This window comes from Plecotus auritus (assembly GCF_963455305.1).
Source record: "Plecotus auritus genome assembly, chromosome: 8".
Taxonomy (NCBI): domain Eukaryota; kingdom Metazoa; phylum Chordata; class Mammalia; order Chiroptera; family Vespertilionidae; genus Plecotus; species Plecotus auritus.
In genome coordinates, this window is record NC_137782.1 from 136,916,766 (window position 1) to 136,931,350 (window position 14,585).

The following is a 14,585-nucleotide window of genomic DNA, read 5'->3' on the forward strand; positions in this document are numbered from 1 at the left end:
TAGTACTAAAAACTCTCATATATCCTTCACTTTGATTTCCCAATTGTTAACAGGTTACCATATTGCCCTGTTTCTCCCACCCTTCCTTTTTCTCTCTCCTTCTCTCTTCCCCTTATCTTCTTTGTCTCTCATGTTAATATTTTTTCTGAATCATTTGACAATAGGTTGCAGACTTGATGTCCCATTATCCCCAAATACTTAAGTTTATATTTCCTAAATACAATAATACTCCCTTAAATAACCACAGTATACCAATTAAAATCAAGGAAACATTGATACATTATTACCATCTAATCTATAAACTGCAGTAAGAATTCACCAATTGTCCCAATAATCTAGAATATAGAAAGAATGAAAACAAAGCCAATAAAGTCTTTCTGGTCCAAGAATATAGTTTGGATTTAATTATTGTTAAGAATAATAAGAACTCAGAACTTCTGTTCATTTTCACATAAGTCAGCTTATGGCTCTGGAGCTTATAAAGGTTGCATTTAACAGTATAAAGTCAGCTATATCATCTCCATTCCTCACCAAAAAGAAAACCCAAAAAAACTCTGAACTACATATTAATAAAAACACTTTTTTTTTCTGTTCAGTCTAATAGTTTCACATTTACTGGTTAGGGTACAATCTAAAACTGCTATTAAAAGAGATGTAAAAACCTCTATAGCTTAAGCAATATAGCATTATGGTCCTCTCATGTAACAGTTCAGAGGTAGGTGGTCCAGAGCTGAAAAGGCAATTCTCCCATCCTAATTGTGTAGCTTCTATCTTTGCCTAAGGAGGCTGCTCCAGATTTTTGTTTTTTGTTTTTTTATTCTTTATTGTTTAAAGTATTACATATGTCTCCTTTTTCCCCCCATTGACCTCTCTCTGGTAGCTCCCACCCACCCCCCAGCACACACCCTCACCCCACTACTGTCTGTGTCCATGGGTTATGCTTATATGTATGCATACCAGTCCTTTGGTTGATCTCTCACCCCCCAGACTCCCCCACACTCCTGCCTTCCCTCTGAGGTTTGATGGTCTGTTCAATGCTTCTATGTCTCTGAATCTATTTTAGTTCATCAGTTTATGTTGTTCATTATATTCCACAAATGAGTGAGATCATGTGATATTTATCTTTCTCCGACTGGCTTATTTCACTTAGCATAATGCTCTCCAGGTCCATCCATGCTGCTGCAAATTGGTAAGAGTTCCTTCTTTTTTACAGCAGCATAGTATTCCATTGTGTAAATGTACCACAGTTTTTTAATTCACTCATTTGCTGATGGGCACTTAGGCTGTTTCCAAATCTTAACTATTGTAAATTGTGCTGCTATGAACCTAGGAGTGCATATATCCTTTCTGATTGGTGTTTCTGGTTTCTTGGAATATATTCCTAGAAGTGGAATTACTGGGTCAAATGGGAGTTCCATTTTTAATTTTTTGAGGAAACTCCATACTGTTCTCCACAGTGGCTGCACCAGTCTGCATTCCCACCAGCAGTGCACCAGGGTTCCTTTTTCTCCACATCCTCTCCAGCACTTGTCGTTTGTTGATTTGTTGAGGATAGCCATTCTGACAGGTGTGAGATGGTACCTCATTGTCGTTTTGATTTGCATCTCTCAGATGATTAGTGACTTTGAGCATGTTTTCATATGTCCTCTTTCGAAAAGTGTCTATTTAGCTCTTTTGCCCATTTTTTGGTTGGATTGTTTATCTTCCTTTTGTTAAGTTGTATGAGTTCCCTGTAAATTTTGGAGATTAAACCCTTATCGGTTATAATATTGGCAAATATGTTCTCCCGTGCAGTGGGCTTTCTTGTTGTTTTGTTGATAGTTTCTTTTGCTGTGCAGAAGCTTTTTATTTTGATGTAGTCCCATTTGTTTATTTTCTCCTTAGTTTCCATTGTCCTAGGAGCTGTATCGGTAAAGATATTGCTATGACATGTCTGATATTTTGCTGCCTATGGATTCTTCTAAGATTTTTATGGTTTCCCATCTTACATTTAAGTCCTTTATCCACTTTGAGTTTATTTTTGTGAATGGTATAAGTTGGTGGTCTAGTTTCATTTTTTTGCATGTATCTGTCCAATTTTCCCAACACCATTTATTGAAGAGACTGTCTTGACTCCATTGTATGCTCTTGCCTCCTTTGTCAAATATTAATTGAGCATAATGGCTTGGGTTGATTTCTGGGTTCTCTGTTCGGTTCCATTGGTCTATATGTCTGTTTTTGTCCAGTACCAGGCAGTTTGAGAACAATGGCTTTGTAATATACTAGTAGCTTGATATCTGGTATTGTGATCCCTCCAACTTTGTTCTTCTTTTCAGGATTGCTGTGGCTATTCGGGGTCCTTTTTTATTCCAGGTGAATTTTTGGAGAGTTTGTTCTAGGTCTATGAAATATGCTGTTGGTATTTTAATGGGGATTACATTGAATCTATAGATTGCTTTGGGTAGTATGGACATTTTAATGATGTTGATTCTACCAACCCATGGGCATAGTATATTCTTCCATTTGTTTATGTCTTCCTCTACCTCTTTTTTTCAACATCCCGTAGTTTTCAGAGTACAGGTCTTTTACCTCCTTAGTTAAGTTTATTCCTAGGTATCTTAATTTTTTTGGTGCATTGGTAAATGGGATTTTTTTTTAATCTCTCTGTCTGTAACTTCACTATTGGTGTATAAAAAAAGCCATAGATTTCTGGGCGTTAATTTTATATCCTGCTACATTGCCAGACTCATGTATTAAATCTAGTAAGTTTTTTGATGGAGTCTTTAGGGTTTTCTATGTATAATATCATGTCACCTGTGAATAATGTCAGTTTTACTTCTTCTTTTCCAACTTGGATTCCTTTTATTTCTTCTTCTTGTCTGATCGCTATGGCTTCCAGTACTACCAGTATTTGTCCTTTTGTGTCTGGCTTATTTCACGTAGCATAATGTCTTCAAGGTTCAACCATGTTGTAGCATGTATCAGAATTCACTTTTTTCAGTGCTGAATACTGTTCTATTGTATGCATAGGCAATGAATGTTTATCCATTCATCTATCAGTGGATTCCTGGGTTGCTCCCATCTCTTGGCTGTTGTTATTGGTGCTATTGAACATGGGTGTGCAAAAACTCTTTGAGATACTGCTTTTACTTCTTTTGTATATATACACAGAAACACTTGTGAAGTTTTCCCCATATTAACATAAAAAAGGATCCAATTAGTCTTAAAATTAAAAATCATTTTAAAAAGCAAAATAATAATTAAATAAATGACTTTAAAAAAACACAAACTTTCAGCTTTGTGAATTGTCATCCTACTTTTTAAAGATTTGAGTTGTTTTTCATTTGCTCTCTTCTTATATCTTTGTGAATTGGTAGCATATTGTCAAGAGTTCCAAATTCTTTATCATTCTGTTGTTATATAGTGACTAATTTTAGAAATCCTTCAGAAAATAAAATTTTATTTTAATAATAAATTTGAACTTTGAAATTTAAGCAGTTTGTAGGAGCTGGTATTGAAATAGTTCTAGACCATCTATGTAGAAGTAAGTGTTGGAGTAGAGGCAGTTTAGCACATTAGAAATAAAATTACACTAATTCTGGATTCTGGTCTCATCCTCTTCATCTTTGTAACTTTGGGTAGGTCACTTTAAACCTTTAGAGATTCAGTGTCCTCATCTATAAAGAAGATATTTACATACCTGCCTCAGAATGTGAGAACCAAACAAATTACTATTTGTGAGAGTACTTTAAGAATATTAACCCCTCTATTATTTTAGAACATTAGTAAATAAATTTAGTGATATAATAATTTTAAAGAATAGCAGTAAATAACTTCCATTAATACCTTACTTAACCCAGTTAGAGTAGTGGTTTTCCTCAAAAATTAATATACATCAAAGCCTCTTTATAATATCTTTGAAAATTATTTTAATTCAACTGAAAGGGAGAAAATGATGGTAAGGCACTAACTTGGTTTATGTAAACTGAATTGTTGCCATGGAATCAGTGATCTTTACATATACCAGAGGAAAATGTATAAAAATTGAAAGTGATACATTTCCTTCTCAAAACTGGAAAAAAATGCATAACATCTTACAAATACTTCTGTTCAATTTTAAGTTCGCTGAGGGCAGTGATCTATTATTTCCCCTCCAATGCCAAGCATTTAAACACAGTAAATGCTCAGGAGATGTTAGTTCAGTTAAACTGAATGTTAACATTCATAATTGTAAGTAAAAAGAGAGCTTGTTTGTCATTAAATAACATTCCTTCCTCTTTTCCTCCTTCCACCTTGTCATCTTAAACACCCGTGCACAACCTATTACAGCAACCACTTTATACCTAAGTAGAAATTTTTTTTTTTTTTGCTGTAGTTTTTGCAAAATTTCCAACCAGAGTCTGAATTTAACTATTAAAACTATTAGTAGAAAGAGAAAATTATTCTTCTATAAGATTCGAGTAAATATATTTGTATTGTCTTGACTTGTTTAAGTGATAGATCCTTCACTACACCAAAAAAAACAACAACAGTATTTGGCACATCACAGAATTTTTCCTTAAATGAGAATTTTATAGCATTTTGTTTTTTTATTGATATGTCACCTATGTAGAACAATGTTTTCACAACTTTCCCTGACTTAATCTATTTTTGATCATTTTCAGGATGAATGAAGACATGAAATTAACTGACTTAGAACTAGGAAAGCTGGCAAATAATATCCAGGAGTTATTGTATAGTGCCTCAGACATATGCCATGATCGAGCTGTCAAATTTCTCATGTCAAGAGCAAAGGTTAGTTGTTTTAATAAAGCTTTAGATATTTTATATATAGTGTAATTATTTTGAAAATCTGGAATCATATCCCTGTTTATGTCCCTATGTTCCCCATAATGCATATTATATTTTTTAACACTTAGTAAGATTAATTATTAGGAAGATGTTAAAATAATCAAAATAAGAGAAATAGGAAAACATATTCAAGTATTCTTTTCAAATAAATGATTTAATAAAATACTTACTTTGAAATATACCTTAATAATTACTTTGAAATTAATAATGCTATTTTGTACATGTGAGTGTAACTAGTCAAACAATTTATTATTAAAATTTGTTGAACTCCAATATTGTGAAATCCTATGTAATAAAAGTTAATATACAAATTGTCCCACAACCAGGAGTTCAACTGGGAGTTCGACCAGGTGGCGGGGCCAGCTGGCCAACCACCTGCGGCCCCTCCCCCCAGCCGCTCCACCCCCGATTGGGGGTGGGGTTGGCCAGCCAACCGCATCCCCTCCCCACGGCCGGCCCAGCCCAATCAGCCTCGATCAGGGAGGGCTGGCCGGACCCTACCCATGCACAGATTCATGCACCAGGCCTCTAGTTTTTATATAATACTAGAGGCCCAGTGCACGAAATTTGTGCATGGGGTGTGTATGTGTCCCTCAGCCCAGCCTGCACCCTCTTCAATCTGGAACCCCTCGAGGGATGTCCGACTGCCCGTTTAGGCCTGATCCTACTGGGATCAGGCCTAAACGGGCAGTCAGATATCCCTCTCACAATCCAGGACTGCTGGCTCCCAACTGCTTTCCTGCCTGCCTTCCTGATTGCCCCTAACCACTTCTGCCTGCCAGCCTGATCACCCCCTAACCACTCCCCTGCCAGCCTGACTGATGCCTAACTGCTCCCCTGCCAGCCTGATTGCCCCTAACAGCCCTCCCCTGTAGGCCTGGTCACCCCTAACTGCCCTCCTCTGCAGGCCTGGTCCTGCCCAACTGCCCTCCCCTGCAGGCCTGGTCCCCCCCAACTTCTCTCCCCGGCAGGCCTGGGTCCCCCCCAATTGCCCTTCCCTGCAGGCCCGGTCGCCCCCAACTTCCCTCCTCTTCTGGCCTGGTCACCCCTAACTGCCCTCCCCTGCAGGCTTGATCGCCCCCAACTGCCCTCCCCTGCTGGCCATCTTGTGTCCACATGGGGGCAGCCATCTTTGACCACATGGGGGCAGCCATCTTGTGTGTTGGAGTGACGGTCAATTTGCATATTACTCGTTTATTAGATAGGATAGAGGCCTGGTGCATGGGTGGGGGCCGGCTGGTTTGCCCTGAAGGGTGTCACGGATCAAGGTGGGGGCCCTTGGAGCATGGGGTGGCCTGGGCGAGGGGCCTGTGGTTGTTTGCAGGCCGGCCACGCCCCCCAGTGACCCAAGCGGAGGCCCTGGTATCTGGGATTTATTTATCTTCTATAATTGAAACTTTGTAGCCTTGAGCAGAGGCCAGGGCCAGCCAGAGCGGGCGGGAAGCTTGGCTTCCTCCATTGCCGGGGAAACAAAAGCCTCCTGCTCGCTCTGTGGCTGCAGCCATATTGGTTGGGTTAATTTGCATACTTGCTCCTGATTGACTGGTGGGTGTGGCTGGTGGGCATAGCGGAGGTACGGTCAATTTCCATGTTTCTCTTTTATTAGTGTAGATTGTGAATTTATTTGAGCTGCTGTATTTTAAATGAGTTGGAATAAAATTGAGACATCTTAAGCTTTTTACATTCAATTTTTTGAGACTAAAGTATTAGAATCATTAAAATAATGATTTCAAAATAATTTTTTTGAATTAATATATTAAATATAATAAAATAATTAATAACATTTGTCAAACTGAGTGGTTTTGTAGCATATCCATATTTGGTGATATACTAACTGTCATGATTTTTGTGTTATCTTTAAAATTTAGGATGGTTTTCTTGAGAAGCTAAATTCCACGGAATTCATAACACTTTCTAGGTTAATGGAAACATTCATTTTAGACACTGAACAGATCTGTGGAAGAAAAAGCATGTCATTACTTGGAGCACTTCAGAGCCAAGCTAATAAATTTGTAAACAGGTTTCATGAAGAGAGAAAAACTAAGCTCAGGTATCATTACTGTGTCTATTCTGTCTTTCATTTTTTTCCTTTTCTTTACAAAAACACAATTATATTTAAAAGAAGAAACTTAACTGATTGGCCAACCAAAACTCCTGACAAAGTTTTTCCTTTTTAATTAAAGGCAGATTTGGAATCAAAATCACATTTTTTGGCTTTTCCAAATGAAGTTAGAATGTTTATTCCCATTAAAATATTTATCAGGAAGATCCTTAATAGATTGCCTTTTTCCCCCAGTGAAAGTGAAGATAATTATGTTTCATCACTCTTCTTGGTTAGGCTAAGACATATGAAAAGAGAAATATTTTCTGAAAGTATTCATACTATTTATGAATGATTTCAATTTACTAATGTATTCAACACTTTTAAGTCTTATGTACTAACAATATAGCTAATAGCCATTGCTATTTAAAAACTCTGTCTTGTATTGCATGAGCTCTACTTGAGTTTAATTTATTTGTAGTTTTTATTATTAAAAGATATAACAAAAGTTTCATGTATTTTCTCAGCTCTTTTCAACCAAGAAAAATGGCATTAAAATGTTATTAAGGTTTATCTTTCTTTTTACTTTTAAATAGCCTCCTCTTAGACAATGAGCGCTGGAAACAAGCTGATGTTCCTGCAGAATTTCAGGATCTTGTTGATTCTCTATCAGATGGAAAGATTGCTTTACCTGAAAAAAAGTCAGGGGGTATGTGTGTTTTTTCACACATTCTCTTCCAATTTTATATTGTTTGTTCATTTTGTAGGAATGCTTAATATTTCATTAATTGACAATACCTCCTTAAAAGCCTAGAACTAATACTCCCAGCTTGTTAGTAGTTAACTGGAAAAGTATCTGTGGTAATTTATAATTTAGATATTTATTGATGGGTAATCATATGCCAGACACTGTACCAGGTGCTTTTTCAAACTCCAGTTTTAAAACTCAATCTGTTATGAAGATACTAGAGGCCCGATGCACAAAATTCGTGCAACAGGAGTGGAGGGGTGTCCCTCAGCCCGGCCTGAACCCTCTCCAATCAGGGGCCCCTTGGGGGCAGTCGGACTTCCCTCTCACAATCTGGGACTGCTGGCTCCTAACCACTCTCCTGCTTGCCTGCCTGATTGCCCCCTAACCACTCCCCTGCCAGCCTGATTGATGCCTAACTGCTCCCCTGCGAGCCTGATCGCCCCCAACTGCCCTCCCCTGCCGGCCCAATTGCCCCCAACTGCCCTCCCCTGCCAGCCCGATGGTCCCCAACTGCCCTCCCCTGCTGGCCTGATCTCCAACAACTGCCCTCCCCTGCTGGCCATCTTGTGGTGGCCATCTTGTGACGACGTGAGGGCAGCCATCTTATGGTGGCGTCGCATGAGGGCGTGATGTCACCTAGGCTTTTACTATATAGGACTATTGTTACATTGTTTAACAGTGAGGAAATGAGGAAGCATGAAGCTTTTGAAGGGTTAAGAAATTTTGTATAAATGTGATGAGCTGGGATAGTTATGAAATTAAAAATCTTTATTGTTCAGATTATTACAGTTGTTCCTCTTTTTTCCCTCCCCCATAGCTCCCCTCCACCCGGTTCCCAGCCCACCCCACCCCACCCCATGCACTTACCCCCCCCTCCGCCCACTGTCCTCATCCATAGGTGTATGATATTTGTCCAGTCTCTTCCCACACCTCCCATACCCCTTTCCCCCCAAGTATTGTCAGTCCACTCCCTTTCTATGCCCCTGATTCTATTATATTCACCAGTTTATTCTGTTCATCAGATTTTTTATTCACTTGATTTTTAGATTCACTTGTTGATAGATATGTATTTGTTGTTCATAATTTTTATCTTTACCTTTTTCTTCTTCCTCTTCTTAAAGAATACCTTTCAGCATTTCATATAATACTGGTTTGGCAGTGATGAACTCCTTTAGCTTTTTCTTATCTGTGAAGCTCTTTATCTGCCCTTCAATTCTGAATGATAGCTTTGCTGGGTAGAGTAATCTCTGTTGTAGGTTCTGGCTATTCATAATTTTGAATATTTCTTGCCACTCGCATCTGGCCTGCATACTTTCTGTTGAGAAATCAGCTAACAGTCGTATGGGTGCTCCCTTGAAGGTAACTAACTGTTTTTCTCTTGCTGCTTTTAATATTCTCTCTTTGTCTTTTGCTCTTGGCATTTTAATTATGATGTGTCTTGGTGTGGTCCTCTTTGGATTCCTTTTGTTTGGGGTTCTCTGCGCTTCCTGGACTTGTAAGTCTATTTCTTTCACCAGGTGGGGGAAGTTTTTGGTCATTATTTCTTCAAATAGGTTTTCAGTATCTTGCTCTCTCTCTTCTTCTGGCACCCCCATAATCGGATGTTGGTACGCTTGAGGTTGTCCCAGAGGCTCCTTACACTATCTTCATATTTTTGGATTCTTTTTGCTTTTTCCTTTTCTGGTTGAGTGTTTTTTGCTTCTTTGTATTTCAAATCTTTGACTTGATTCTTGCGGTCCTCTAGTCTGCTGTTAGGTCTCTGTATAATATTTTTTATTTCAGTCAGTGTATGCTTAATTTCTAGTTGGTCCTTTTTCATATCCTTGAGGGTCTCACTAAATTTATCGGCCTTTTCTAGAAAATTCTTGAGAAACCTTATAACCATGGTTTTGAACTGTATATCCAGTAGTTTGCTTTCCTCCATTTCTATCATTTATAACCTGTTTCTTTGTCTCCACATTTTGGCTGCTTCCCTGAGTTGATAGAGTGGCTTTGTGTGCTAGGTGTCCTATAGGGCCCAATGACTCAGCCTCCCCAGTTACCTGAGGTGGACACTCTTGGTGCACCCCTTTGTGGGCTGTGTGCACAGTCTTGTTGTAGTTAAGCCTTGATTGTTGTTGGTATCACTGGGAGGAATTGACCTATTGGCTGTGAGGTTCAGCTGTGTCTACGCTGGGAGAACTTCTGTGCTGGAGACACCCTTATGAGGAAAGACTTGCTTCAGGGGGGCTTTGGTGCTCACCGAGTCTGCCCCCTGAGTGTGTCCTTTATGGATCTGAGGAGTTGTAATCTGGATGGTCCTACTCTGACCCCTGGGTACACTGGCTCTTGGATCGCCAAGGAGGTGCTAATTTAGCCTCTTCCTGAGGCCACCCAGCAAGAGCTACAGAGAGATCTGCAGATTCCTTTTCTTTGTTTGGGTTTTGGAGGTGCCCAGATGAGGTCCAGCTGTGAAGCAATGCAGGCTGCTGTGGGGCCTTGGGCCTTCTTTTGGCTGTTCTGGGTCTCTCTGACTCAGCTGCAGTTTGATAGGTAAGTTTAGATTTCAAAGGACCAGGCCATTCATGTGCAAAAGCCTCTGAGCACAACTTGGATGGGCCGGAGTCTCAGGGCGGAGCAAAAAGCAATGGCTGACCGTCAGCCCTGCCCTAAGAGGCCCTCAGGTCTCAGCGTCCCTTGGTAATCGCTGCAAGCACCTCTGAGAGAAAGCTGCCCTCGAGTTCTACCCGTTGCCAGACAGTCCAGTTTCTCCCCGTATAAGTCTGGGTCCCCAGAGTCTCACCCGGAACTGGAGTTTAGAGCTGTCGGGAGCTTGTGTCTCCCTGAGGATTGAAAAAGCCAGCCGCGTACTCAGTTGCCAGCCCACTTCGCATGCGCGTACCACCGTACCTCTGCCTTCCACACCTTTGAGTCTCAGTGTGCTTTTTTTCTTGCCTTCTAGTTGTAGAATTTCCATTCAGCCAGTCTTTCTGTGGTTCTGGATGATGTCCATTTTGTCTTTTAGTTGTAGTTTTGAAGTTGTTGTGCAAGGCAGCAAGTTCAGGTGTTTACCTATGCCGCCATCTTGGTTTCTCCCTCATAGTTATGTTCTTAACCACTGTACCATATTATTCAGTACAAGTATTTATACAGCAGAAATAAGCTTCTTTGTGTCAGATATTGAGACAGGGATAGCAGTTATAGTTGTACTTTAAAAGGGTTATGTCTAATGAAAAAATACAGATTAGCAGTGCCATTAGACACAGTATATGAGTAAGTAATGTAGTATGATGTGATAAAATAAAAATGTAAAGAATCATAGAAAAAGAAAATTATGAAGGAGACTAAGAAGGAAGAGTCAGAGAGGTAGGAAGAAACCCAGAAGAACATAGAATTAAAAAATTAGAGTTTCAAGAAGAGAATTGTCATTGGTATTAAATACTGGTTGGGTTATATATGAAGTGGGTTTTATATCATATTATCATATGATAATAGTGTAAAGTTATTTACAACTTGTTCTTTAATACCAGATTCAAAACTATGAAGTCCTTGAATCGTTTTAATGGAGGGGGTAGTTGCATTTTTACATTTTATGCATTTAATGAAAATTTAGTATTTTTACATAGAAATATTTTTAAACTGTATACTTTACATTTGTACAAAATACAATTGCACATAATAGAAAGATGGAGTAAAATATAGTGACCACTAGTTTGACATGTAGATCATTTGCAGTATTATTAATTCAATAGAATGATAGAGTCAGATTGTCATTCAGTGCTAAGTAAGTCAAAAGGTGAGGAAGGGTAGACAATTGTAGCCTACTTTTTCAACAAGTTTCGCTGTTTAAGTGATGAAGCAACAGCTGGAGATATAAGATAAATTAGAAATTTTTACCTTAATCCACTCAGGGAGTTGAGAGGAGTTTTAACATAGGAGAAGCATAGTTATATTTTTATGCTTAACAGAGGAAGAAGATTAATTTAGGATAAGAATGACAATAGTGATTATGGAGCAATTACCCTGGAATTGAATCTAAAGTTCAGGAGAAAGGCTGTCTCTTCTTCTACCACTGTGGCAAGAGAGGAGGGTTAAAGACAGGTGTAAAATAGATTAATTCATATAGAGGGAGGACTGGAAAGAATTACGTAAATTTCTGTTGTCTAGTGACCATTGTTAGTAGATAACAACAGTGCTGGGTTGTGGTCACCATTTTTAAATTGATTTGATGATATTAGCAAAGCAAAAGCACTCAAGTAGCAAAAACTGAAAGAAAAATAAAACACACTGATCATTCTAAATCTCAAGTTTAAAATTATAAAGATTTATTGCTCATCTGCTGCTCTTTTAAGCTACATTTGATCAACTTTCTATTAAGGAAGGGTACCATACTAGATGACTGAGACATGAACAGCTCATTCTTGCAATCCATAACATGATTTTTTAATTAAAATGAAAAAATGTGATTGAATTAACTGTGTATTTTTTCTGCAAAGTAGGCTATTTATTTTCATTTCCTGTGGAAGAATACTAAAAGTAGTAGTTTCTCTATATACCCTGCTTCTGCTCCAGTCTTTTTTTCTTTCCTCAGAGAAGAAAGTATAAGCTATTAGAAGTTCATTAACGTTTTACTAGGCTTTACCAAGGTAGGGGTCCTTGGTTATTATTTATCCACCATTCATTTTTTGAGTTACTGGTTACTTGGCTAGGCATTGGGGAAATGAAGGTTAATGGATAACAGTTCATATTGATGCTTGACAGTTTGTTCTAAGCACTTTATATTGTTATCTCATTTGCAGGTCCACAGGGTAGTCACTTTCAGTATTCTCACTTAACGAATATGTGAACTGAGGCACAAAGAGGTTGAGCAGCTTGCCTAGCTTACGTAGCTCGGAAGTGGTAGAGCTGAGATCCAGATTCAGGCAGACTGACTTTAGGGCCCTTTCTCTTAACTGCTATGCTATGCCTCTTCTCTGCAATGTAGAGAATTGGATAAGACAGTGGTCGGCAAACTGCGGCTCGCGAACCGTAGTTTGCCGCTCTGTTGACTAATGACTTTGCTGACCACTAGACTAGACTAAATGTTACCATGTCGTTGGAAGCTGTGAGGATTAGGCATTGTGGCATATTGTGTGCAAAGAGGTAAAGGGTAGTATATGACAGTGGTCGGCAAACTCATTAGTCAACAGAGCGGCAACCTTGGCTCACGAGCCACATGTGGCTTGAGAGCCGCAGTTTGCCAACCACTGGGTTAAGACATAGTCCCTGTCCTCAAAAACTTTAATATGACATACAGAGTAAATTGTGATTAGAAATTATATCACACTGAATTTCTTTACTTTGAAGAAATGAGGAAGTAGACATTTAATGTATCCTATCTAATAAAAGAGTAATATGCAAATTAACCATCACTCTGCTACACCCACAAGCCACGCCCACAAGCCAATCAGGAGCAAATATGCAAATAAACCCAACCAAGATGGCTACGGCCACAGAGAGCAGGAGGGAGGCTTGGATTTCCCTGGCAATGGAGGAAGCCAAGCTTTCCACCTGCCCTTGCCGGCCTAGGCCTCCACTCAAGGCTACAAAGTTTCAATGATAGAAGATACATAAACCCAAACAGAAATGGCGGCAGCCAAGGAGCTGGAAAGAGCAGGAGGCTAGGGTTGCCCCTGGCGATGGAGGAAGCCAAGCTTTCTGCACACCCTGGCCGGCCTAGGCCTCCACTCCAGGCTACAAAGTTTCAATTATAAAAGATACATAAATCCCAATAGAAATGGCTGTCGCCACAGAGCAAGCAGAAGGCTTGGCTCCACTCCAGGCTACAAAGTTTCAATTATAAAAGATACATCCCAATAGAAATGGCTGTCGCCACAGAGCAAGCAGAAGGCTTGGCTCCACTCCAGGCTACAAAGTTTCGATTGTAGAAGATAAATAAACCCAAGATACCAGGCCTCTGCTTGGGTCACCAGGGGGCGTGGCCAGCCTGCAAACCACCACAGGCCCCTCGCCCGGGCCGCCCCACGCCCCAAGGGAACCCCCACCCTGATCCGGGACACCCTTCAGGGCAAACCTTCAGGGCCCCCACCTGTGCACCAGGCCTCTATCCTATCTAATAAAAGGGTAATATGCAGATTGACCATCACTCCAACACACAAGATGGCTGCCCCCATGTGGTTAAAGATCCTGCCCCCATGTGGACACAAGATGACCACCACAAGATGGCCAGCAAGGGAGGTCAGTTGGGAGGGACCAGGCCTGCAAGGGAGGGCAGTTGTGGGCAATCAGGCCAGCAGGGGAGGGCAGTTGGGAGGGACCAGGCCTGCAAGGGAGGGCATTTGGGAGTGATCAAACCTGCAGGGGAGGGCAGTTAGGGGTGACCAGGCCTGCAGGGGAGGGCAGTTGGGGGGGACCCAGGCCTGCAGGGGAGAGCAGTTGGGGGGGACAAGGCCTGCAGGGGAGGGCAGTTGGGGGGGACCCAGGCCTGCATGGGAGAGCAGTTGGGGGGGACAAGGCCTGCAGGGGAGGGCAGTTAGGGGTGACCAGGCCTGCAGGGGAGGGCAGTTAGGAGTGAACAGGCTGGCAGGGGAGCAGTTAGGCATCAATCAGGCTGGCAGGGGAGTGGTTAGGGGGTGATCAGGCTGGCAGGCAGAAGCGGTTAGGGGCAATCAGGAAGGCAGGCAGGCGAGCAGTTGGGAGTCAGCAGTCCTGGATTGTGAAAGGGAGGTCGGACATCCCTCGAGGGGTTCCAGATTGGAGAGGGTGCAGGCTGGGCTGAGGGACACACACCCCATGCACGAATTTCGTGCACCGGGCCTCTAGTCAGCATAATAATTTCCAAACCTGTACAGAATTTTTATAAGCGCTTATTTGAGCCAAACTGATGGCATTAGAAAAGCAAGATCTTAAATCCTTCAGTAAATGACAGTTTTGCACTTCTTTTTATACATTTGGAATGTAGGAGGGAATGTAAGGAAGATTACA

General features: G+C 40.6%; 1 protein-coding gene across 4 annotated transcripts in view; it reads left to right on the forward strand.

The window, feature by feature from the left end:
• VPS54 (VPS54 subunit of GARP complex) overlaps positions 1–14,585 on the forward strand; it is a 126,627-nt gene that overhangs the window by 88,238 nt on the left and 23,804 nt on the right. For all 4 annotated transcript variants that reach the window (XM_080685996.1, XM_080685998.1, XM_080685997.1 and 1 more), the window contains 3 exons: positions 4,644–4,773; positions 6,699–6,880; positions 7,468–7,580. In XM_080685996.1, coding sequence (XP_080542122.1) covers positions 4,644–4,773; positions 6,699–6,880; positions 7,468–7,580 — 425 coding nt within the window. The remainder of the gene's footprint in view (positions 1–4,643; positions 4,774–6,698; positions 6,881–7,467; positions 7,581–14,585) is intronic.